At 42.4% G+C, this 25395-nt stretch overlaps 4 protein-coding genes across 7 annotated transcripts in view; 2 read left to right on the top strand and 2 right to left on the bottom strand.

Moving 5' to 3' along the window:
* The first annotated feature begins 30 nt into the window (after positions 1–30).
* Positions 31–6414, top strand: map3k19 (mitogen-activated protein kinase kinase kinase 19). 2 transcript variants are annotated; one of them, XM_053439258.1, is made up of 10 exons: positions 31–210; positions 690–847; positions 1093–1127; positions 1246–1995; positions 2110–3348; positions 3445–3549; positions 3953–4191; positions 4322–4574; positions 4703–4911; positions 5075–6414. In XM_053439258.1, exons 1-10 carry the CDS (start codon positions 167–169, stop codon positions 5205–5207), a joined length of 3165 nt encoding a protein of 1054 aa, XP_053295233.1. In that variant the 5' UTR covers positions 31–166; the 3' UTR covers positions 5208–6414. The 2 variants fall into 2 exon arrangements, with proteins under 2 accessions (XP_053295233.1, XP_053295232.1); XM_053439257.1 differs by having other exon boundaries at positions 33–210; positions 1246–3348.
* On the bottom strand, positions 5823–15170 carry ccnt2a (cyclin T2a). 3 transcript variants are annotated; one of them, XM_053439260.1, is made up of 10 exons: positions 14978–15170; positions 14236–14317; positions 13989–14117; positions 13578–13638; positions 12987–13049; positions 12235–12280; positions 9434–9597; positions 9142–9212; positions 7732–8953; positions 5823–7576 (listed from the first exon to the last, which is right to left on the bottom strand). In XM_053439260.1, exons 1-10 carry the CDS (start codon positions 15133–15135, stop codon positions 7503–7505), a joined length of 2070 nt encoding a protein of 689 aa, XP_053295235.1. In that variant the 5' UTR covers positions 15136–15170; the 3' UTR covers positions 5823–7502. The 3 variants fall into 3 exon arrangements, with proteins under 3 accessions (XP_053295235.1, XP_053295234.1, XP_053295236.1); XM_053439259.1 differs by having other exon boundaries at positions 5823–8953; XM_053439261.1 differs by lacking the exon at positions 12987–13049 and having other exon boundaries at positions 5823–8953.
* A 1141-nt stretch (positions 15171–16311) lies between these two features.
* On the bottom strand, positions 16312–21041 carry acmsd (aminocarboxymuconate semialdehyde decarboxylase). The gene is made up of 10 exons (XM_053440527.1): positions 20862–21041; positions 19299–19343; positions 18734–18830; positions 18600–18649; positions 18082–18318; positions 17827–17920; positions 17370–17465; positions 17089–17261; positions 16758–16856; positions 16312–16545 (listed from the first exon to the last, which is right to left on the bottom strand). The coding sequence occupies exons 1-10, from the start codon at positions 20916–20918 to the stop codon at positions 16483–16485; spliced, it is 1011 nt and encodes a 336-aa protein (XP_053296502.1). The 5' UTR covers positions 20919–21041; the 3' UTR covers positions 16312–16482.
* Positions 21042–22858: 1817 nt separating this feature from the next.
* Positions 22859–25395, top strand: part of tmem163a (transmembrane protein 163a) — a 47316-nt gene continuing 44779 nt past the window's right edge. Inside the window, exon 1 of the mRNA XM_053440525.1 lies at positions 22859–23108. Coding sequence (XP_053296500.1) covers positions 22895–23108 — 214 coding nt within the window. The 5' untranslated portion in view covers positions 22859–22894. The remainder of the gene's footprint in view (positions 23109–25395) is intronic.

Below are 25395 nucleotides of genomic sequence, written 5' to 3'. Positions count from 1 at the left end.
CCCCCCACACACACACACAAACTGATCTGCATCTCTATGACAAGAGTATCCATTTAACGCTCCTGTGTTTTCCTCTCTTCTCCTCAGCAGAGGTTTGTCTCTGCCAAGCCTGGACAACAGCTTCAGGCGCTGGAGCCACGTGGATCCTGCTGCCTCGTGTGGTTTGATGAGAACCAGGACTCCCTGCATCCCAGCCCCCCCTACACCCAGGTAGCTAGACTCACTATGCTCTGGTATTCATTAAAGAAGACCAATCAATAGCAGACAGCCAGGTCATTGCTGTGTTTGTCACAGTCACAGAACAGAAGAGTAGAGCAGTGGAAAATACTGCCAGCCTCAGGTGACACAGATTTCTGTTTCCTGATCTAAGCTCCACACTGACATAGCGGCACATAGCACATTCTGTGTGGACCTAAGTAAGGATTTCAGGTTGAGAGGTTAAAGGTTTAGTTAAACGTTAACTCCCTGTGCACACATTTTCCTCTGGTGTAGCTCCCAGCATGCACTCCTTTCATTACCTTGAAGTATTGTGGCTGGAAGTGAAAAATAATGATCCATGCTATTAACATTTGATCAACACTGTTTATAAACAGCTCTATCATATGTATTATGTGCTGTTTTGAAGTGAAATTAATATTTCACTTTTCTGTGCTCAGAAAACAAAATACATCTGATACTTTCCCTCACAGGCAGAGGACCAGGAGTGTGGTAGTAGCTGCTTACCCATCCTCCCCCGGCCAGCTGTCGGTGGCTGAGCCCAGCCAGCTCAGCCGATCGGCCCCCAGCCTCATGGAACCACTACTGTGCTCCAACACTATGATGCAGGCCAGGGCCCACATCCAGACCCGTATGTATATATACACCTCGAGTGGCTAAAGCAGTATTACTACTGGAGCAAATGATCAGAGGAGGAGTTATATGTTTCTGCCATCTTAAATGTTATAAATATTAATAATGAAACATATGATGTATGAATAAAAACTTTTTGGTTTGACAACTGACTGGTAAAATAATGTATTTAAACCCAGAAACCCCAAAGTATTTAGTGTTTGCATGTTTAAATTAATTTTATTTTTATGAATCCATTTTCAGGACTTGGTTCTCAAGATACTATTCATGAACAAAAGGTGAGTTTAACTAAAATAGATCTTCATATATGCTTCAAGCATTTGTTTGCCATATTTGCAATACGATAATTTGTCTACCTTGCCATCCCATAATCATAAGTTTTCTCATTTCCCACAGGGTCCCTTTCCGGCTCTGAACCCTCGAACACCGAAGCTGTTGGCTCCGCTGAGCAGCAGACCCAGGGACGGTGCAGCTCTGCCAGCACTGAAGCCTCGTGTTCCCCTGAAGCCCATCAGCCGGAGCCCCCTTTGCTCCAGGGCCTGGCTGAGGAGAGAGCGGCTGTTCCGGGGCAGCCCACGCGCTGGCAGTGAGGAGAGCGGGTCCAGCAGCAGTTCTATTGATCTGGAGGATGAGGAGAGGGATACTCAGGAGAGATCTTCAGAGGGGAGCCATCTGAAGTTTGATGGAGACACGGTGTTGCAGCTTTCGAAGGATGGGATCCCCACGGATTTGGTTGAGGAGACCAGGCGGCATTTTAAAGTTCAGTCCAGAATCAGTCAGATTCCACTGATCCACAGATCAACACAGAACATGGATGGGGACCCTATCCACCGTGAAGGAGATCTCAGCACTGAAAGAACAACAAACTCTTATTGTGAAGGCAAAATAAATATGATTTATGCAAAGGAGCATGTCTACAATCATAGCTTTACAAAATCTAACTATGCAACACAAAGTGACACTGGGAAGAACCATGCAGGCTACACTTCAGACCCTGAAGGTGACATTACCCGTGAAATTTTATTTGATATAAATGATGCCCTGGGTGATGCTGCTGCAGGCTCTGGAGGGAATCACAGAAAAGAACATCGGCATGTACAAAAGACAGAAGTGACAATGAAGGATTCCTCTGATGAAGAAACCCAGGTAGGTCATCAAATCCTCTGTCATGCTGAGCTGATAGATTTGAATATCAGCTCTGCTGTGGGGGAGATGCAGCTCTTTACAGCAGGAGTAAACAGTCCAGTGTTTCATTCCAAGACAGATAAGAAGATGGTGAAAGTCTTAAACCCTGCCCAGAGCAAAGAGACAACAACCAGCATGACCATCGAACAAAGAGCAAATCATCAAACAACCCAGTTCTTCAATCTTCGAACACATAAAGAACGAAGTATCATTAGTCGGAACAAATCCAAAACTAATCTGAAGTGCCCCTCCACACAAGTCAAGGATAAAACCAGGAAAAGCCCCGAGCTAATAGTTAGCGGAGAGGCCTCAGTCAAAGTCAAATCAAAGCCAAACCCTGTGAAAGGTTCCCATCGTTGCTCTGACACCCCATCGCCACGAAAGAAGGTTGTTGATCACCCACAGAGCAGAAGAGCAAATCCGGACAAGTCAAACATCAGCAGAGCTCCACCACCGGGGCGGGAGCTGAAGAGCACAAGGCAGCAGAAGAGACTCAGTGCAGCCGGGACAACAAGGTCGAAATCTGCACTGGACTTCCTCACCTACAAAGACATGTTTCAGCAGATTCAGAGCGGGGAAGGAGGGCCAGCCATCTATGAGATGTTTGCTGGTCCCATCTACGAGAACCTGAGGGTTTCCAGCTCCTGTGAAAAAACCAAGGAGAGACAAGTGCAGTCTGCGCCGCCCAGGAAGGTGCAGCAGTCGCTGAAAGTCAAACAGAGAACCTTGAAACAACCCCAGGGTAAAATGAGGAGAAGCCCGGGAGAGAATATGGTGATTTCAACTAAAAGCAAACCGAGACTCGCGTCCTCCAGGGTGAGACCTCACCTCACATCTCCATCGAGGAAAGACAAAACCACTAGACTAGACACAAAGTTAGTTCTTTCAAATAATGGTGAGGTTTATCACAGTAGTGCTGAAGAAAAGGCTGCAAATCAAATCTTATCTACCATCGTGGAGGCTCTTTCAAGATATGACACTGAAACTTTAAACCCTGACGACAAAACACTGACCATGGCCACAACTTCATCTAATGCTAAAGATAACCATACGTCCATGTATATGCAAGAGATCCCTGCTGCTAGGACATCGTCTGGCAGCAGCAGCAACACTATCGTGTCCCCAGTTTACCAGAAGTTTCTGGATGAGGTCGGGGACGGCCCGCTTACTGATGACCTGCTGCAATGTCTGGCTGAGGAGCTAATCTCACTGGATGAGAGGGATGTCTCCTTAGACCCAGGTTTGGAAAACCTGGAATCCAGCAAAGGAGAGTCGGTCAGAGAAGATGCAACAGGACGAAACATGTTTCCAGAGGTAAACATATTTAATCATCTTCTTTTTTCTTTATGGCTGCTTTTATTTGATTATCCAGTTCACTTTGTTGTTTTTGTCTACCTTCATGAATTGTAGGATATTTCAGCAAACTTTGCAGTGTTGCTTGGCTCTGGGGGGGCTGATGATGACACCATCACATGGACAAAGGGTGAGGTGCTTGGCCGAGGAGCCTACGGGACAGTGAGTATGCTTTTGACTTTGTCTGTTTCTTTAGCAGGATGACACAAAACCACTAAACCAATTTGGTGATTTGTTGTGAAGGGTCAGGCATGACTCAAGGAGGAAACCATTAAATGATTAACTGGATCCAGGAATTATTTTTCTCTTTATTCAACATGGCAAGATGTGGCCGAGTCTAGTTCAGAATTAAAATTCAAAGTTAATAACATTCAAGCTAAATCCTTTAAATGATTTCCTATTATTGCCAACTCATCCAAGGTCAAGTCACTTTGTAGTTCTTCTGAGAGAAGCTTAATACAATGACTCACCTCCTTTATTGCCTTAAGGATTATGATTTCATACAATACAGCAGCAGCCCCAGATGCGTAAGTAACTCCAGCCACTTCCGCTGCCTTCTTACCAGGTGTACTGTGGCCTGACCAGCCAGGGCAAGCTGATAGCAGTGAAACAGGTCAGTCTGGACACGTCTGACCCTGAAGCAGCAAAGAGCGAGTACGGCCACCTGCAGGGGGAAGTGGATCTGCTCAAGGCCCTCAGCCACATCAACATCGTGGGCTTCCTGGGGACCCGTCTTTATCGGCACATGGTTTCTATCTTCATGGAGTATGTTCCAGGAGGATCCATCTCCAGCATCCTTCACAGGTACGGTTGAATCAGTACAATTTACCACTTTCTAAGGATCTGTCAAAACACTGAGTTTCAGGACAGCTTAATTTATGTCAAGTAATAATCACTGAAGCTTTCATCACATCGTCTCCATTGCTGTTCTCAGGTTTGGTCCTCTGCCCGAGCGAGTGCTAGCTCTGTACACCCATCAGATCCTGGAAGGGGTGGCCTACCTCCACCTGAACAGGGTGGTTCATCGCGACTTAAAGGGAAACAATGTCATGCTGATGCCCACTGGCGTCATCAAGCTCATAGACTTTGGGTGTGCACGACGTCTCAGCTGCCTGAACCACACCGCAAGTAGTAGTGTGGACCTGCTGAAGTCCGTCCACGGCACACCGTACTGGATGGCACCAGAGGTGGGCTGTTTTAATGTGGTCTATCTTTTTTGATTAGCTAACCTGTCTATTTAAGTGATTTACTGCATTTAAATGTGTAGCTAAGGTTAGAATACATTTTGACATTTGTGATCTCCTCCCCATCTTAGGTTATCAATGATACGGGATACGGCAGGAAGTCCGATATCTGGAGTGTCGGCTGCACAGTGTTTGAGATGGCCACAGGGAAACCACCACTGGCACACATGGACAAGATGGCGGCCTTGTTCTACATTGGATCTGAAAGGGGGTCGATGCCCTCCTTACCGGATGGGTTCTCGGATAATGCCAAGGATTTCGTAAAAAACAGCTTGACAAGGTGAAACCATTAGTCCTCTGTTGTTGGATATTTGAAAATTCTATTTTGATGTAAAACTAAAATATTTATTGCGAAATGTGATTGAATTTGGGGGGAAACATTTCAGTGCATAACTTTCTACCTATAGAAAGTTTCCTAATTTTCACTCGTCTCTTAACTTTAGTGACCAGAGACTACGGCCGTCTGCAGACGAGCTCCTGACGCATCCATTCATCCCCAAAAATGAGACTGGAGTGAACCCTTGGGAAAAAACAAAAAAGAACTGCTGTGGTCACCCAGCGGGACACTGTGCTTAACATGGAGTTACACTGAAACACAACACTGCTCAGTGGGACAGTTGTTTGTGGAGTTTAGGTTGAAGAATCAGGACACTTGAAGTTTTGTTGTGATCCTTGAAGGGCCCGTCACCTATCCCTGCTTTCTGTTTGGGCGCATGGGGCTTTACATTTATAAGCTGAATTTTAAATGGACCTAAAAAAGAAGCACATTCATTAATTTCACTTAGCATCTTGACAGAACCTGTAAAATGAAAATAGATGACAATTTACCTATAGATATTGGGTTTTCTGCAGTGATCTTATGAATGTGCCAATCTAATAAATACCATAATTTTACGTTCCATACATTTAACTCAAGTCTCCGGCATATTTAGGTTCTTGTAGAATCTAACCATTACGGAAGGATCTGTTGCATTAAAAACCAATTTCCATAAAATTAATTTACAGTGTTTACTAGCTCCTCTGATAACTTTCCTCTGATCAGATTTTAGGGCTTGTGGTAAGAACCTTTCATTATCTAAAGCTACTGTACAGGCACCAGTCCTCGTGTGGAAATTCACAAATCTTTAGAGTATAGCAGCATAGAGATATATATACACACACATCTGCAATAAAATGACAGCAACAACAAGATTATATACTGTAAGGATAACAGCAAGTTGAAAGTTTATTTGTAATACTGAATTGAAATGAAAAAAAAAGGATGTTAAGAGTGGCATATGCGCATTTGTCCACAACTGTTGTTCTGTGTGCCCGACTGTAAAATCCCTAATGAAGGTAGAAAACAATCCAACCTTATCCTTGTTAGTCTTTACGTGCGCTCTACAAGTAAATGAGTAACCGAGTCAGAAACAAGAGGAGACTGGATCATGTCAAGATTTTAGAGTAGAGCTCAAGGTATAAAACTGATGTAAAGACATGTCCGGAAAGGTACGTGGCTTTAATATATTCAACCACCTGGATGAGGATGTCAGCGACGAAAAAACTAAAACATGTCCATATTGCAGATACTTGGATCCAAGCTTTCTCCCATATGGCAAATCAGTCACTGCTCTGGAATGGAAAGAACCATGATTTGTTTTTTTCTCTCCTAACAAGTACAGTAAATGGCTGATTGAATGATACAAGTATCCCTTGTATGCACTCACATCTAAGGGGCTACAGCCTCATGTCATGGAATAATGTCTGATGCACTTCAAAATAAAAAGGATTATGTAAACTATAATAGCAAACTACTTCTGTCCTTTTTTTTCTTTTAGAGGCAAAACCTTTGGCATCTAGCTTAAAGGTCTACTTAAAGGTCAAAAAAATAAATTTTGGTACAAATACCATCACTCTGATGTGATTAGTAGGTGTTGAATGTGCATGTGTTGCTGACAGCAACTGGTATTTCCTGTGATAGAACAGCACAGCGCCCTCTGTAGGACGGCTGTGAGAAGAACACCCCACTGGAATTCTGCAAACATCCATCCGATGATGCCTTAACTGTAGATCAACAAAATAAAAGTCTTTATAGGTACTATAGTTATTTTTGACATACTTACAAGCAGCTCCAAACCTGAGTAGTCATGGTATAGCTTTTTCTTTTTCTTCAAACATACACAAATGTATGTACATGTATCTCCACTTCCTGTAAACAGCAAATAAGTGCTCTCCTTTTGAATCCCTTTGATGATTGAAACATGCAAATCATATGCACAGTCCTTAAGTATAAAAAGAAATCAAGACAAAAGTAATTGAGGAGATGAACTTTACATCTAAAAAAAAAGCATCCATCAACAGCACTAAATGGAATGCCAGCAAACATAAGTGGAACCCATCTCCCATTGGCCACTGGCTTCCTCCATTCAACTGCAAAATTGTGATTCGATTAAATGACTTGTAGTACTCGCAATACTTTAGTTTCTCAATGTGGAGAGTTCAAATGTACGGAGGGACTTTCCTCCAGATGGAAACACACTCAACCTCTCCCCTCCACTAACACCCACACATTGCACATTCCTAGACCCACTTAAAGAGGAAAAAGAACCAAGCAGCAACTCCACACACTAACAGAAAAACAGGACCGAGCTTCACAGCCCAGAAATATGACAGTCAGGAAGCATTTTTTTCTTTGTCATCTGTCAGGAATTGAGAATTTGAACAATACTTTGCATGGAGATACGCTTTTTTTGCCTTTCAGTAAAGGTCTCATGATCATATAGTTATTTTTCTAGGGCACTTGACAAGGAGGTAAGCATAGTCTATAAAGTCTTAATTGTGGGTGGTGTCATGCCATCTCCACGTGGTGGTCATAGCTCCAGAGTGGTGGGATCAGTGTCTCTGCTCTCCCACTTCGTGTGGCGATTCACTAGGAGGAGGGTACTGCTGAGAGGTCCGCAGCCCACCTGGGTGTGACAGGAGGGGGAGGAGCAGAAACAAGAATAAGGAAGAGGAGGGGGGAGGGAGGGAGGTTAGCCAAAGAGCTGCAAGCCAGATGAGACACACTGCAGTACAGGAGAGGAGCAAGGAGGGAAAAAGGAGGAAGAAAAAGATGAAGTACCTGCAGCACCAGTGCCACCCTTGGAGATTTTGCTCACTTTTGAGCAGGAAGTGGAGGATGAGGAGGGAGGGTGGTGGTTGTGGCCGACCTCTGGGTGTGCCCTCTTGCGCATTGTGGAACCAGGTGGAGCCAGCGTCGTGCCCTCCATGCCGATTGGTCCCGGAGTACCCCGCAGAAGGCCTGCCCCACCACCGGGGCCCTCTGGACCTCCACGCCCATTGCCACTGTGCGTGTGAGGATGACTGTGCTTGTGATGGCGATGGACGCTGTGGTCCCCTCCACGATGTTTCTCCTTACTCACCAGCGGGCTGGAATGTTTACTCTTGCTGTTGTTGATGCCTTCGTCCGATGAGCTGTGGCAATCCGATGAGGAAACTTTTATCTTCATCTTAAGCTCGTCTTTGATGAGTTGTCCACTTTTATCCAGCTGGGAGCTGCCAGACCCAGGCACAGCCAGGCGGAGTTTGAGCAGACCTTTGTCCCGTTTTTCACTGTGATGACGTTTTTCTTGCCCTGAAGTTAAGGAGGGGACTTTAATTTTCAATGGGGAGGCAGTGGTGCTGCCAGCGCCACCATGAGACGTCTGGTGTGAATGTTTTCTATGTTCTACTTGGCTCACAGATGATGGTGCATAGGTAGCAGAGGAGGAAGACGACATCTCTCCCCTAACATCAAAATCCATTGCTCCTCCATGCTGCTCCTGCCGGCGTTTCTGCCCTGAGACAGCCTGCTCTGCAGCAAGTTTCTCTCTGTATTTGTCCAGAGAAAGCTTTGGAGCAGGAGATGGCTGAGGTGGAGGGTATGAAGACTGAGATGGTATATGGTGCTTACCAGCTCCACCAGCTCCTTTTGGTTCCTGTTTGACAAGGTTAAAGTCCACTGTTTTTTCAGTCTTTATGTTTATGGGTGTGTGCTGAAGCAACGAGGAAGAGGTGGTCTGCAGGGACAGTGTTTGCTCTTGGAGGAGGATGCTGATGGGTTCCTGTTTTATACAGGTGGAAGGGTACCCTGCTTGGCTCTGTTTGCCCTGGGGCCACTCACTGTGGCTAGCAGGATTATAGGTGCCGGCCAATGCGTCCAGGGACATGGTAGCACCCTCAGGCATGGAAAAACTTCCAGCAAGTGAGGCATCACTTTGGTCTAGGAGCATGGAAGGCCCAACAAAAGTGCCGTCCATCAACTGGGAGCTCTCACTCTTGGGCTTTTTGGCAGCTTGTGTTGCCTAGAGGGAAGAGAGACATATTTCTTCAGATTTTCAGTTTAAAAGTAATTCCTCTGACGAGGACTTTTAACAAAGGCACTGATACAAATAACCTATGTAGCATCTTGCAAATATATATATCATTGCCAAACTGTTTTATTTTTGGCTGGTTTAAAGAGCAAGGTTAGATGTACACAATTATGTCCTACCCTCCAGTTGCGTATCCTCTTTAAACGGCTGGGCGTCTTCTCCAAAATCTGCAGGAACTCGTGGGTCAACTCTACAAGGATATGAATGTTGACATCAGACCGTTCATATTCCGCAGCTAAAGTTAAACAATTTAATGTCTCTAATTTACACTGAAACATTTTTAATCTGACTTTTCCCAGGGTTCACGTACATAGAAAAACCTTACTATGTTAAATACAGGTGTGAAGCAAGGTATAACACACCACTGTGAGTTTAGGGTCTATACAGATAAAGCAATAACATTAATCTCACCATCTAGCAGCTCGAGAGTCACAGAGCTGTCCACGTACTCCCACCAGTGTTTCCCATCAGTGGAAACTGGGATTTCCCAGTTGGACCACTTACACGCCAGATGGATGCACACACAGGCAATCACTGTGGGCTTGTACTGGAGGCAGAAGGTTGTGAGGTGTAGGCTGTATAATGTGTGAAGGAATGTGCCAGCGTAGCGTGTGTGTAGGAGTGAATAAATTCCATATGTGAAGGTGTGGGTTAGGTGGGGTATAGGAGTTAGTTGAGGCCAGGCGAGGTCACAAATCGGGTCCAACATGTAGAGAAAAGAGAGAAAAACACAAGAGGGAGCAGACGGCTTTAATTTTCTGGTGGCTTTGGTTGCAAAAGTTCAGAAATTAATTGTTTTGATACATTAAACTTGGTCATGTCAAACTCCCAACAATACAGGAGACATCTAATAAGTTCCCAGTACTTCATGTAATGTAAAATAACTGAATTGCACCATGACACAATGATTTGTGTTTAGGAACTGCTGATTAAAATGTTGGGACATAAAAAACTAAAGTTATGGAAGTGAGTGAAGGGCCACGTGTATTAGATAAGTGTCGTCTACCCCTTGTGAAACACTGATACTTGAGGCCACACATGTGATAGTTGCATCATTGATGCAACTATCACATGGTGTTCCTTCATGGTGTTCCTACATGATGTTCCTACAGCCCCTTCTGGGTGGGTCTGTCTGGCTTTAGACTATGTTAAAAGCCATAAATCTAGAAGTCCCACACATCAAAATCTACTATTTTACAGCCGTGCTGTATGGTTTAGAGTCATTCTAAAGTTTATGCACTTATTGCGGAGACTTTCCACATCCAATATCATAGTCAACACAACAACAAAATATGGTTAAAAACCCTGTTAAAAGAGTGCAACACAATTAAAATTAAATCGAGTTAGAGGAATTTGGAATCAGCAAGTATTTCTCATATTAAGAAAATACAACATATTCATATTACGTCCAATATAACAAATACAAATTGACAAGGGGCTACCATCCAAGTTTTGAAAGCTAAATACAGATGAGGTGCTACTGCACAGAGTTTAAACCTTCCAAATGTCATAGCTCTTTGCTCATTGGGTAGACACGGTCAAAATTAGTGAACCAGATAGAGATCTGTTTATCAACATTAGCATGAAGGTTGTTTTTTTGATCAAATGTTGTTACTCCAGATTTCAGACACGTTTGCAGTCTTAAATTTAAGAATGTCAAGCAAAACGCAGTCCATGTTCGACAGTAAGGGCAGCCACAACTTCAGATTACTGCATTTCAAATGGATTTGGTAATTTGTTTTGTTCTGTTGTGATAACAGGTTTGTCTTTGTGAGGCAGAGGACATCTTGGGACGCAAGACAAATTCCAGAAGAGACTCTGACAATAAAGTGTAATCTGATCTAAAGCTGGATGGTAACCTTGTGCAACAGGACAAGAACAATGTCTGGAGTCTGGTTTGCCGGATTACAATAGTCATAAAGAGTACTATGTCATTATTCCACTGATCCAAAATCAAATCGAATATATTAAGGATGTCACCTTGATTAACTCAATAATTTTTCAATAGGTTACAGATTTCAGTCTTGGGTAGTGTTGGGTACCAAACAAAATCAATTGGCAAGACCGCAAGTTAAATAATTAAAATGATGAGGTTAATCAGAATCTATGGAAAGGCTAAACATTTATAATTGTGTGCTAGTGTATCTGTGTAGCAAGCTATGCTACATTTCTGGAAAGGCGTGCATCAGGCTACGGTCTCAAGTTCAGTTACACTGAAATGTAAAGTTGGCCGTAACCACACATCTAACATGATGAGACACCTGGTCAAACACTATCTATCAATATGTACCTCTGGAAGGTGTAATTACATTTTCTAGTCTAAAATGAACTGTTATCCATATCAAATTCCAGCTAGCGAAACTGGTAACGAATCAAATGTTGATGTACCCAACCCAACTCAACTATCAAAATATCTGACACCATTTGCAGTCAGCATCCAGATACTGTCAACCAATTCTTCAATATTGTTGCAAATGAACTTGTGTTTTTTTTTAAAGAACCTAATTTTGTACTAAAAGAAATGTCAAGAAAAACCCTTTGTCCTCTCTAGAATAATGATAAATATGTATTTTATCTGTATCAATAGATCCCTTATGTATTTCTTACATACATAAGGTATTGTGCATGTATGCAAAATACCTTATATGTACGTTTTTCTTGTCACATCTTTAAATATGCTTCATGTAGAAAATTGTTTTAGACCAGGGATTTAGACAAGCACATTCTGCAACATTTTAAAATATCTGTGGATATAAAACATTAAAAAAAAAAATGGATATGAAAAGGTAAATTAAAAAAATTAATTTGTGGTACTTACCGGAAGAACCTCTACGAGAAATGTTTACATCGTGAAATCTTTAGCTGCTATTCAGGCTACCAAAGTGTTTTCTCTTTTAGACTTATGCACTTTTTGGCAACCGAACAAACAAGTGGGTTTCAAGCGCACCACTACACTTCACATCTTGCATTCAACCCATCTGTGCCAACACATGGTCCCTTGTACAATACACCGCACTGCAACCGGGGCCGGTAACGCTACAAGCCATTCTGCCCGCTTCCTGCGACCGAGGGAGGGAAGCTTAGGGGCAGAGGCAAGCGTCCCAATAACCACCAGCGCAAGTAGGGCCCGTTGGACACCGAAAAGGTACCCTGCATTACAGGAAGCTATGGTGTGCAGTCAAAGTGCAACAAAGGAGGGGCAGGATAACAACCTGTTGGTAGCCATGAAATAGGAAGTCTGAGCCAGATCCTTGCTTGCTGTGAGACATAGAGAAAAAGAGAAAGACAGGGAAAGGCAAAAGGGATTAGCATTTCAGCAAGGCATAACATTCCACTATCATTAGGACAGCAACTGAATGTTTGGCTTTAGTTACTTTCATTGAAGTGATTAGGCCAAAACCAAGACTGAACAATGCTGTTGCAACATTGTGGAAACTTACAGAACGATGGATGATTTTTACAAATTTGAATATGCTAGAAAAACTGAAAGATAACTGGGTAGCATGATTTGATTGGTTTCCTCATTATTTTATGTTAATATTAGGAATACGATTTTACAAATATTACATTTGGCAAGCTGTCAATTGTATGTAATCAAAGATTTGTAAAAGCAGTGAAACCAAGTTCAAGGCACTAATTTAAAGATTAGATTTTCTATAAATAGCATCTGTTGGATGAACACTATTTCTTCTCTTAAATTTCTGCAAAACTCACTGAGAAACCGAAAAGGAAAAGACCCCTAACCCAAACTATTCAATCTTCGTATTGGCCTGATCAAGTGTGAGTTAATGGTGCTGTTTAAGTGCCATGTCAAACAACAAACTAAAAAAGGTCATCAAAAGTACAAGGCGTGTGTGGTCATGTAACCATTAAGTCTGCAAGGTTTTCACCCCCCTCCCCACCCTTATCTGAGGTGGGACAAACAAGACCAGAGGGCACAAAGAGCAAAGAAGGAAGCCTCTACCTCGAACTAGCTGGGAACATTTCACCACATCAGTGTGTGGGTGATCAATAGTAATTTCAAAGCCTGGAACAAAATACACGACAGGTGAGTTCAACACAAGCACAGTTGGGAGGTGACATGTCATCTTAGGATCTAGCAATCATTTAATAAGGTGTCAATTCAGATTCAAGTAAGTATCTATGTGTTAAATGTGAACAGTGGAACTTTATGGTTGAATAGAGTGCAATCAACTCAACTGTGAGCACTTTCATTCTGGATTACATCCAAACAAATGCAATCAATAAGTGAGCAAAAATAGGTTTGACGAAAAAAGTGAGATCAATAAAAAAAGAATTCAAAACCAAAGCTCATGACAGCAATTACGTAAATGACATGTCACCTTTACATGATTTATTGAAAATACACATTTGACAGGATACCCATACAGTAGCTGATAAAACATGTCACTTATCAGGCTGCGGCAAATAAACTCAACAGTGATCAATAGCACTACTCCCTTACTGATAACGGTAAAACAATGATGATTGTGATTATGATAAACAAAAGTGCTCTCTCTCGCTCAAGTCATCCACTCCAGTCACCACTACTTACCCAGGGTCTGCAGCACTATGGATTCAAGAAGCACCAGCTCTTGAGCTTGCTGGAGGTATGCCTGAAGTTTGATAGACAGTCATTACAACACAATTGTAATGAGTCTATTAATCTTTCCCTCTAACATCTGATTTCAAATGGCCAGGACTCCATAAAGAGAGGCTTGTTTTTACTGCTAGTCTTACGTCTCGTCTGTGCGGGTGTGTGTTACACACCGACCGCAGGCCAGATGAGAAAACATAAGGCCCTTAGAGCGGGGCGAGGGATTGTAACACAGACAGTTTTTTAACTGTACACAGGGAAACCATGACCACGGAGAGAACTTGAAAGACACGTGTGGAAAAGGATAAAAAAAAAAGAGAAGAAAAACAGCTTTCAACCGTACAATATTGCAGAGCTCCCCCAACTTACGTTACTTTTTGTGTCTAGAGGCGGTTCTTGGGGGTTTAGGCAGGCATGTGACACTTTGATCACATGTTCCAGTTTCCGAGGTTGCTCCTCAACTTTAGCAGCCAAGAATAAGGTGGTGGGAGATATTATCTGTGTGAAAGCATAGAGACAATCAATTCTACAGCCAATGTACGCAAGGGATGATATGTCTGTCAAAGTCAACCTCACATTTTATACTAAGCTGAAGATCATGCAGCAGAATACTTACATTTCTATGGAATTTGGTGAACGAGTGGTGCATATAAAATCTATGCATGTAAACAATGGCTGTATTTATTGTTAATTGAGAGCTGGAGAGGGAGTTAAGGAGAATTGTTGACAGTGACAAACTTCAGTGGGCAACATTGTGAGCTACACGCTACATTATCAAGATAAGACACAAATCACTGAGTCACTCAGCACTATCTAAACTGCTGAGAGGGTCAGAGCTGAGATAAGTTTGCAGCAGAGCCACAGACACGGTGCCGCCGATGACTTAGCTTAATGCTAACCACAAGTGTGTTTCCTCAATGTGAAAAGAGAGTATATAAAAGCCACGAGTTAGCTTAGATTTTTAAATGGAGCACTTGGTTATTTGTTAACAGAAGCTATGTGGGTCTGAGGAGGTTGGTCTGGTTTCACTCGAGTGTACAAGTAGTTAGCAACAGCTGCAAGAGGCTAACGGCCTCTCAGACGTCCACCGCCAGCTAGCTAGCTAACGTGCTGTGTTAGCGCTGAGCTAACCGGTACATTCCCACGTTGAGAGACAAAGTTACGACATTATCGTATAACGTGATTCTAACAACACGTGAAAAACAAGACACACGACTGTAAAAGGCGTCGAAACTTTCTCCTGGAGCCCAGTTTTAAGTTGGCCTAACGATAACGGGCCCGCTCCGGCCCTTAGCGCCATGGCTGCCCCCGGTCCGCTGGAGGGAGGGGGGGGGGAGAAGTTTGTTTACAAGGGATACACGTTGAGTCTCTGGCCCATGTCTTGGATCAGATTCGCGGCTTGCTGTCGGTAAGAGAGCTCCCGGTCCGGCTCGACTCCACCTCGGCGGGAAGGCGTGTTTTCCAGCTGCTCCCGGGTGAAAAACCACTTGGACGAAGATCCCCGGCACGCCGCCATTGCTCTCCGACATTCACTCGGGCATTGGGCACCGACAGAGCGGAAGTGAGGTAGGCGTCGCACAGGAAACCGCTTCTTCTTCTTCTTCGACGGTTCGGCCGTGGTCCACATGTACCGTGACTCCCATTTGCTGGATTGTGTAAATGATTTTTAAACAGTAGTTGACCTTATGTTCTCCTGCGCTATTTTATGCGTTTATTTATATTTGAACAATATCGCGTTTAGTTTCCTTTGTTGTGAATGTACAATGTTTGTATTGACCGATTACCATCAATAATAAAATATTGAATTTAAGAGGACATACCTACACAATCAGCTTCCTTAAAATCTAGACTCTTCAATTATTTCCTGGGAAATATTAAAAAAATATATCCATGTATCGCAATGTTAAAAGAAGTTAAACAATACTCCTGGATCAGCCCGTGATCTGCATTGACACCGACATTTTTAACAGGTTCTACCCTGATTCATTCCACAAGCTTCATGGTGAATGGTCCAGTAGTTTTTGTTTTTGGAAGTGCTTCTAACTTACAAACAAAGAGTAGTTAATAACTTGGAAATAGTGTTATTGTGTATATTTATGAAGCAAAAATGGTTTTAACAATTTCCCCTACAGACTGTTTATAAATTCAAATCTGAATGTCAGATTATTTAGCTCTTCTGGTTCACTACACAAGAAAAACATGTTTCGTCTATCAGCTGAGTTTATTGTAATGCTGGAGAATAACTTTAAGAGGAATCATTGCATGACTTCCTTGAACAACAGCAATTTATCAAAGCCAACTTTAATTGAGTCAAGTCTGCCATTTGTTGATTGTATAACGGCCACTCTGATTTACTCATGTAAGCATATGCATATGTGTATTCCTAGAAAATGAAGTGTAGTTGTAACAAGCAAATTATCACATTATTAACAGTGATTAGTCTCATGAAGTTTAGAACAAGAAATGATCTGATGATGGTAATCCAGTTGTTCCAGAGGTAAGGTATTGTGTAGTGACTGGCAGCCTTGTGGTCATTCACAGTTAATTATAATTAAATGTATAGACCAGTGATTTTACGCATGACTTTTACCAGAGAGGGAAAACAATCTGTACATTTATCATTAGAGTGTGAAATCTGCATTGTGAATTCTGATCCCATGCATTCTTACAAAGTAACTCTGCCCAGAAGTGCTGGTGTTTTATGTTTTATTCAAACCAATTAGGCAATTCACAAAAAAATTAATTCATTTATTATATCAAACCACAACAAGATTGGTACTTTGGAATCTTATGAATATACATATCTGAATGAAGCATTTGCACTGAATCTCTGTGTGTATCAGTTGTATTTCAGATCTCTATGTTATTCAAATTGCTCTCGTTTCAGTCCCAAAAATTCCAGCGCATTTCCAGCAAGTAACTTATCCTGCAAAAACAAAAGGATGCACATTATATTGATTAGTGAACAGTACTTAAAAGGTTTTAAATTTCATTCAAACATTAATTTACAATATTAACTTTTGAAAGTCGGTAGGATTAAAGACATTTTTCAGCTGAAATATTTTTGTTTTTGAGAAGCTATTTCCACCTCCAGTTTGGGTATAGAGTCCATTCCTGACAGCTGTATAATAATGTTACCTTTAGTTTTTCATCAAACTCATCCATCGACTCAATTAGTGATCCTGGCTGAAGCTCTCCCAGCGGAAATGGATAATCTGTTCCCAGCATCACTTTTTCCTGAAAGAGAAATACATGTAAACGTCTCCAGTGTAGATTTTTTTAATATTTATTTTTAAAGCAGGAATATGCACAGTCACCAGCAGAACAACTGTAATGAAAAAGACTGCCTCCACACATCAAACGATCATTGTATGACTTAAATTATAACTGATACGCCATTCAAGTATGGATAATGTGCTGTTCCAGAAGCACCTCCTGATGTGCTCAAACTACCAGGAACCAAGCTCACTTTTCCAATAACATCGGTCAGCAGCTTCAGGGCGATGGGATCGTGAACCAGGGAGTCAGTGTAGAAAGACCCAAGGTATTTCCGTGGATTGATTTGGTTGTCCACTGCACACAAGTCTGGACGGACCGTGTGGCCATGTTCAATTCTGCCAATGGTGAATGGGAAAAAGCCACCTGCAACCATTGTGAATAACAGTACATATTTACTGTCAATCAACAACACAGAGGCTCAATACTTATGTTATTTCTGTTGTAACTTTAGTAAACTATTCTGTTCTGTACCTCCATGAGCAAAGCAGACTTTCAGTTTAGGAAACCTCTCGAAGACACCTCCGAATATCATCGAGCAAATAGCCATGGTTGTTTCTGAGGGCATGCCTTTGTGATGGAGGAGACAACAAAATATAATTTCAAAATTCACATTATTATGACATGTCTTAGTAGTGTAAAGACAGAATTAGTGGCAAATCAAATGGCATTTTATTGCTCACCACTGCCCATAATAATATGACCAAAAACCTTGTTAAAACCAGAGTTACAAAGTATGTCACAAAATATAAAGAGCAACAATAATATAATTAAAGAAAAACTTTTACAAATTTAAATAAAAAAATTAATACAATGATATATACCATAAATATGCCAGCTTGTGCAGGTGAGCTTGTCATCGCTTACAAAAAGTAAATAATATAAAAAAATAAAATAATCACAGTGCATCAGATAACTCCATCTCCCTCACCCACCAACCAGGGCAGCCAATACTTAGCCATCCTCCCATCTGTCTGCATGTCCCATGGGTGAACGAATACAGAGCAGCCCAGCTCCTCCGCTGCCTGTCGGGAGGACACACTACAAGATAAGTATTTTTCCATGAACGAGAACTTGACCTATACACAAATATACACATGTACATGGGTACATTTGCAACTATACTGTCCCCGGGGCCATCATTTTATAATATAGGCATATATATGATATTAAGCATGTGTCTCACAGCAAAGAAGGGATAGAGTTCAGAGGTGTTGAGGTCCCAGTTGTTGATGTGTGAGCCAATCTGCACCCCGGGGAAGCCGAGCTCCTTCACACAGCGAGTCATCTCCAGCACGGCCAGGTCGGGAGCTTGCATGGGCAGCGTTCCCAGGCCCACAAACCTCTTGGGGTTGCCACGCACTGTCTGGGCCAAATCGTCATTTAAAATGCCGCAGAGATCCAGTGTGTCGTAAGGTTTGGCCTGTAACCCATCAAGGAAAAATCAGAACAGGTAAATGTATCCATGGAAGCCGATAATGCGTCTTAGTCATGTTTGCTTTATCTTGGTGTGGATGCTTCTGTGACAGAAGGATAACGAAGGTAGTTAAGCAGCTTTGACGGCAATTACACAAGCCACAATAGTACTGCACAATAAAGTAACTCAGGGCACAGAGAACCACACTCCATAGTTTACACACTTGAGCATAATTCTTCACCTGCATTATTTTAGATCCACTATGCTCTGACCCAGTGTTCACTCACCCAGTAATTGAACATCACAGGAACAGTAGACAGGGCTTGGACTGTCACACCTGAATATCAGGAAGAGATAAATCATTTTGAGTCATCCATCAGACAACGAGCTGCAACCCTTGGTTCCATCTTTGTGCATGTACCATGTTGATCCATGTCTCGTATGCGGGCATTTGCGTCCCAGCAGTTTTCTTCGATCACTCGGAACAGCTTCCCATCCTTCATCATATTGGCTTCACCCTGGAACACAACGTTACTACCATGTTTTACTGCAATTAACAAGTTCCCTGTCTCTCTTGTACGGTCCAGACACTTTGGCAGATTTTCCCCCTTGTTTTTTGCCATTTTAACCTTTTAATTTCCCCTTTTTTAAACTTTTGGACTTCTCCAACATGTCAAATTGCAACCACATGGTGGCAGCAGGCGGCTCGTTCAGCTGAAGTTGCATGGGCCCCTCAGCTGTCAGACTGCTCTGTGTGTTCTGGTGTGTTGCGGTTTGTGTTGGAAGTGAATCTCTCTGCTGATGCATGGACAACGTGCAGCGTTCTGCAGCTGCTCACGCTGCCAGGTTCAGCCTGACAGGTCCACAGGGTGGGCTGCAGTCGGTGGAAGAAGCTGCTGTGTGTCCAAAGTGTACAGTACAGTACAGTTGCATAAGGGCTCCTTTGCCCTTTCTGTATTTGCGTACCTGTCTGCACATTTACTCACCTTGCAGTGGTGGTGAAGCTGGACAAACCCATCATATCCATACCTCTGAAACACATGCAAGTCTGCAGTTATTAAATATTGCATACTAAAGACACATTACCACACATTACAATGCACATCTGGCGTATTTAATCCTCGATGTGAAATATATGTATAAAAGACAGCGTGGTTTGATTTTCCTTGTGCACTAGAAAGCCCTTATTGATTGTGTTATTTCATCTTATTTCAAGGGGACTTTCCACACCGACAGCCCGGAATCCCAACCCCAGCTGCCGTCTCTTTTGCATACAGATGCAGCTATAAAATGATCTACGTGAGCAACAGAGTCGGTAAAGCCTCATTTCATGTCCCTGCAGATCAGAAACACTGTGTGTACTTTAAGAGATTGTTGAGAGGTTTAAGTTTTTCAAAAAGATAAGCTGGTTTCAGACCCTCTCACTTTAAAAAATGCATCTCTCTGTCTTCAGTGATATAAATGTGCAACAGTAGAGTGGATAAGAAGTTAACCATATTATTACTTTAAAGATCATGAGACCTCAGACCTCCACAGCTCAGAAAAAGTATGATTCATGATGTTCTCCGCTTTGTATAAACATGATTTTGACCTGATGACATGAATCAGATGTACTTTAGATAGATAGATAGATAGATAGATAGATAGATAGATAGATAGATAGATAGATAGATAGATAGATAGATAGGTAGGTAGGTAGGCAGATAGATAGATAGTTAGATACAGTAGATAGATAGATACAGTGGATAGATAGATAGATAGATAGATAGATAGATAGATAGATAGATAGATAGATAGATAGCTAATTAGATAGATAGATAGATAGATAGATAGATAGATAGATAGATAGATAGATAGATAATAAGGTAGATAGATAGATAGATAGGTAGATAGATAGATAGATAGATAGATAGATAGATAGATAGATAGATAGATAGATAGATAGATAGATAGATAGATAGCTAATTAGATAGATAGATAGATAGATAGATAGATAGATAGATAGATAGATAGATAGATAGATAATAAGGTAGATAGATAGATAGATAGGTAGATAGATAGATAGATAGATAGATAGATAGATAGATAGATAGATAGATAGATAGATAGATGGGACAGACATGCAATACACATGCGCTGCAGAAAGAACGAAAGAAGCAGGCCCTGTTTTCATGTCTCCTGTCCAGCAGTAAATGTAGGAAATCATTAGCTGGAGCCCGGCCTCCACAGTGACAGAGACGTAAGAGCAGGATCAGATAGAGCAAGGCCGCTGCCATCTATTGATTCAAGTTTAACCATCCATAGAGAACTCTGACTTATGGGAGGCGTTAAACTTCTTGGTGACACTCCAGCGGGGAAACGTCTGTTTTACTGGTATTTAATAGCACTGAATTCAAGGAGCTGCTCTGCCTGACACACACCTGATACAATGGTGAGTTCTTAGAGCCACTGAGCCACACACAATTAGTTCCAGCCCATAAACCACATGCTGTCCATAGGCCCAAGGCTACAGGTGGAACGACAAAAAGAGCTAGTGAGCTTGTGCCTACCTGCTTCAAATCGGGCCACTCCTTTGGTAAAATGTGGTTGTGAATATCAACCTTCATCCTTGTGATTACTCTCAGGAAAAACTGGAGAAGTCTGCTGCAGGAGGATTCTCTGGCAAAGTGTGTGTAAATCCAGCAAACCCTCTCCCCGCCCTCAGCCTGTAACCAGTGACCGACAGGTTAATGCCTGCTGGGAAACCCTCGTCACTTATTAACCAATCTATAAAACAAGCAGGGAGTCTGACAGGCCTGTTAAAGCCTTGTGGGTGATATTAACAAACGTGAGCTACCTCAAGCCTTCATTATTTACTCACCACTGACACTCATGGAAACACACACATGAACATATATAACACTTCTGTGCCCCCTTGCTGGGTTGTGCTGAGTCAGCTGAAAGTCACTGACCCGCAGCACTGATAGGTCACTGAATTGATGGCAACATTTGTTTAGTTTCATAAATGAATGGTTTGACAAAGGTTTTGTCTTTTTTTCAGGAAAAAATATGTCACAGAAAAACAATGTAATTGTTTGTATGATTCATTTTATCATTAAAATGGCAAAATTCCATGTTCATGTGTGTAAATTCACTGGTAGGAAACCACACTTTGTTGCATTCAGCAAACCTGCATGTTTACAATGTTCTCTTGTCCTGTGTTGATGCTCTGGAGCTACTTCAGAATTATTCCTTTTCATTAGTGAGTCCTCCTCAAACCGTTCTACAACATATTATCACTTTTTTTAGTTTGTGTGTCAAGCTTTTTTATAAACAGTCTGTGGTGCAGAGTTACAAAACTTTGTGTTCAACCGACCCTGTTTATCTGCACTTAAGATTTGAGTAAATTTTGTTTTGCTTTTATATAATTGTGAATGACTTACTTAACTGTGGTTATCTTTTTTATGTATTACATGACAGCTTTTCCCCCGAGGTCTGATAATCGATGGAACCAATCATCAGACCCAAGCTCAAAACTTTTCAAAACAAAAGCATTTTCCCCGGCCAATATAAATACGCATGACAAGAGTGAAGCCGATAAAATGAAGGGTTCACATTTTAGAAAAATATATATTTCTACTTTTAGTGATCTACTTTAAACTGCATTATTTGTTTATTTTTTGTTTATTGTTTTCATTTTGTGCTTTTGTTTTGTAGATTGATCGTAATCTCTTTGTTGATTAATAAATCATTGATAATACATAAGACAATAACTCGGGTTCTTCTCACATGCCCACAGCCCTGCCTTTGCCGTAGCGCCCCCTGGTGGCTGATCTTGCAGCCTAATGAACCCAGTGGTTGGCCGGGCAGCAGCAAGCAGGTGAACACGTTATATTTCTCTCATTTATCGATAATCAACCAGGAGATTCTGGGACTTGAGGGCGCAAATCACAATAAAAAACAGATGAACACCTACAGGCCCAACCCACTACTACATACACAAACTGATAAAAAAGTGCCTATGTGACATTATTAGATAACTAAATGTCATAAACCAGAAGCTTATGTGTGTGAAACTTGATGACAGTTTCCATGCAGAGATCTGAGTGGATGGAGTGCAGAGATAAGAGAGAGGAGGAGAGAGGGAAGAAGGGGAGGAGGAGGAGGAGGAGGAAGAGGAGGACAGAAAAAAAAAAAACTTGCTGTGGCACCGCCTGTCTCGTTCACGGCGCATCTCAGCAGTTTATCGCAGCATCAAACCGTGAAGCGTCTCTAAGCGGCTCTCGGGTTAAAACCGCCTCTCCTCGCACATACACTCCACGAGGGACGGAGTTGCCTTTTTCTTTTTTGTTTGTTGCTGCTGCCGGAGAGAGCGACCCTCTGCCCCCCACCCACCCACCCTCCATCCTCCCTCAGCGCCATCTCTCCTCTTCCTCCCCTGCGCAACTGCAGTCGACACCGGTGGCTTGTAGCCGGACGCGCTGGATGGCTGCTGCGCCCTGCGGACCGGAGTGAATCCATCCTGCCTCTGACTTTGAGTTTGTTTGTTCAACCTCCCCCAGTCCTCTGCACTCTGAGCCGGTCAACACAAACAACCGCAACCATGACAGACCCCTCCACCCAGGAGTCCTACCCGGTCCCGGACTCGACTGTAGTGGATGGCACGGTGCGGAACGGCCAGTGCGCCCCGGACGGCTTCAGCAACAACCACCACCAACACCAGAACCACCACCAGCCGCAAGCCAAGAGCCCCGGGCAGTCCGAGCCCTACACCAACGGCCATGAGATGAAAATCACAGACAGCGTGGAGGGAGAAGGTAACTTCATCCAGCTCTTGTCTTCTCTGTTTGGATGTGACTTTAAAGAAATCACTTATGGCTGTGAACCTGTGATGGGTGGGGGGTGGAGGGGTGGAGGGGTGCAAGTGGTAGCCTATTTCTTTTTTTTAGCCCTGTGAGATATTTTTAGGCTTCTCTTACTTGAATAATTGATGATAGTCTGACATCAGCAGGATCCAGAGCTGTTGAATTGTTTCCCTCATCCATTTATCCATTCATTCATTCATTCATACGTCCCTTCAACTGTATCCCCTGTGGGGGACAAAGCTGCCTGGAGGGATTTTAACTGCATGTCCCTTAGAACCTGGACCCATGAGGCACCCAGTCTGCTTTAGGGCTAAATTATAATACTGATCACATGTGAACCCTCAACTGCAAATCCACATTTACTTAAACACATGTGCATGTGTGATCCCCCCCCCCCCCCACCCCCCCCACCCCATAATATTCCCATTCATCATCTAATAAACATAAATCCAAAGAAACAAAACATCCCAACTGCATATTAATCAGCGGTTATACAATGAGCACTAAGTGGGTTGATATAGAGATTCAATTCTGTTTATTAAATACACTGTATATTAACTTGATCAGATTTCAGTGGATAAGTGATTTGGTAATGAAGCTGCTCACTGTGTTACTCAAGCTGACGCTTAATAAACTGTAATCAAACCAGCCGCTACACTCAAGTGCTTGAGCCTGTTATGAGAGGACAGAAAGGGTGTTTGTGTTTAGTTTTATGGCAGCTAACGGTGCTAATTGGATTTAGACACGTCTAATAGCTGGAGTCATACTTCACACCATGTGGCCACACGATATTTCATCAATAGAAGGTTTGAATGAAGAATTTAGGGGAAAAAAATATGCTTTCGTTTAATTTCTGTCTGCGTGTTAAAAATCTTCTCATGCATCAAGTTACAAAACCCACGGATTCAAACTTTTCCACCAAATCAGGCAATTTGGTTCACAATAATAAGCTTTAGGATATTTCACTACTCTTAACAACGTTAGTGCTTCACAGGAACATCATTTTTTTAAAAATTATTATTATTATAATTCACCCAGAGAGGAAGGTATAAGATGCAGTTTATAACCAGTAACATACTTCTGATCCCAGAGTTTGGGGTCCCGTACCCAAAAGCATGATGGCCGTTAGTCACCATTGCTCTGTGAAGGGAACCAGTAGAACACTATGAGCTGGTCTAAGATTTCCTCTTGCAAATGAGCGGTGTAGTCAGCCTTTACAGCAACACGCCTGATGTTAAACTATTTTTGGAGAAGAAAGGTGCGACAGAGACAAGTGTCGGGAGAGAAACACACTCACGCACACACAGAGTTTTTCACACTGACTCGCCCACACAAACCTGAGTGTGTTTGTTACATTGAGCTGTGTGAGGAGATGTTGAGCACATGCCTTCTGTCTGATCCCCTAGCCCCGGATCATGTGAGCAATGCTGTCTCACTACCTCCCTCCACCATGCGCTCTCACACTACCACACACACACACCACCACACACACACACACACACACACACACACACACACACACACACACACACACACACACACACACACACACACACACACACACACACACACACACACACAGCCTCTATTGGGGAATGTGTAATAGCGTTTGTGTTATAATCCAGCTGGGTCAGGGTTGGAGTCGAGCCTTAGGAAGCAGTCATGGTTTTAATGTCTATAAACAGATTTGTCATGTAAATATTCAGAATCTGTAGGTTCTGGTTTCAGGTTCTGGTTTGACCAATCACATTTCAGCAGGCGTGTGGCTGCCTGCAGGTAACAAAGTCTGCCTGGAGATTAAAAGAAGCACAACACATTGACCAAAACAAATTGGCCATCTGCTTTTTCATTTATCTGCATTCATATTCATATATATTCACATGTAGTCTATGCTAATATCCACAGAAAAGTACTCATAACATCCTTATTCAGTGCTCTCAGAGCATGACCATACAAGACCTCAGTCATAATATTTTGTGGTTACAAAATAACCTGCTGCCATAATTGATTAAATTTTGGATAATAAAAGATAGTGATATAACCTTTGAAAGAGGAGAAGCATTGTCATGACTGGGAGCGAGTCATCGGAGCTCTGCTGGTGGTCCACGGGAATGTCCCTGTACATTGTTAATATAACACAGACATATGTACCGACAAGTTTTCTCCACTGTTCTGTTTTCAAAGAAATCAATTACAGGCGGATTAACTGATGTCACATCACACAGATTGTGAAAGTCAA

This window comes from Pleuronectes platessa, chromosome 14, assembly GCF_947347685.1.
Source record: "Pleuronectes platessa chromosome 14, fPlePla1.1, whole genome shotgun sequence".
Lineage (NCBI taxonomy): Eukaryota > Metazoa > Chordata > Actinopteri > Pleuronectiformes > Pleuronectidae > Pleuronectes > Pleuronectes platessa.
The sequence above is the reverse complement of the archived record's forward strand: the minus strand, read 5'-3'. Positions and strand labels throughout refer to the sequence as shown.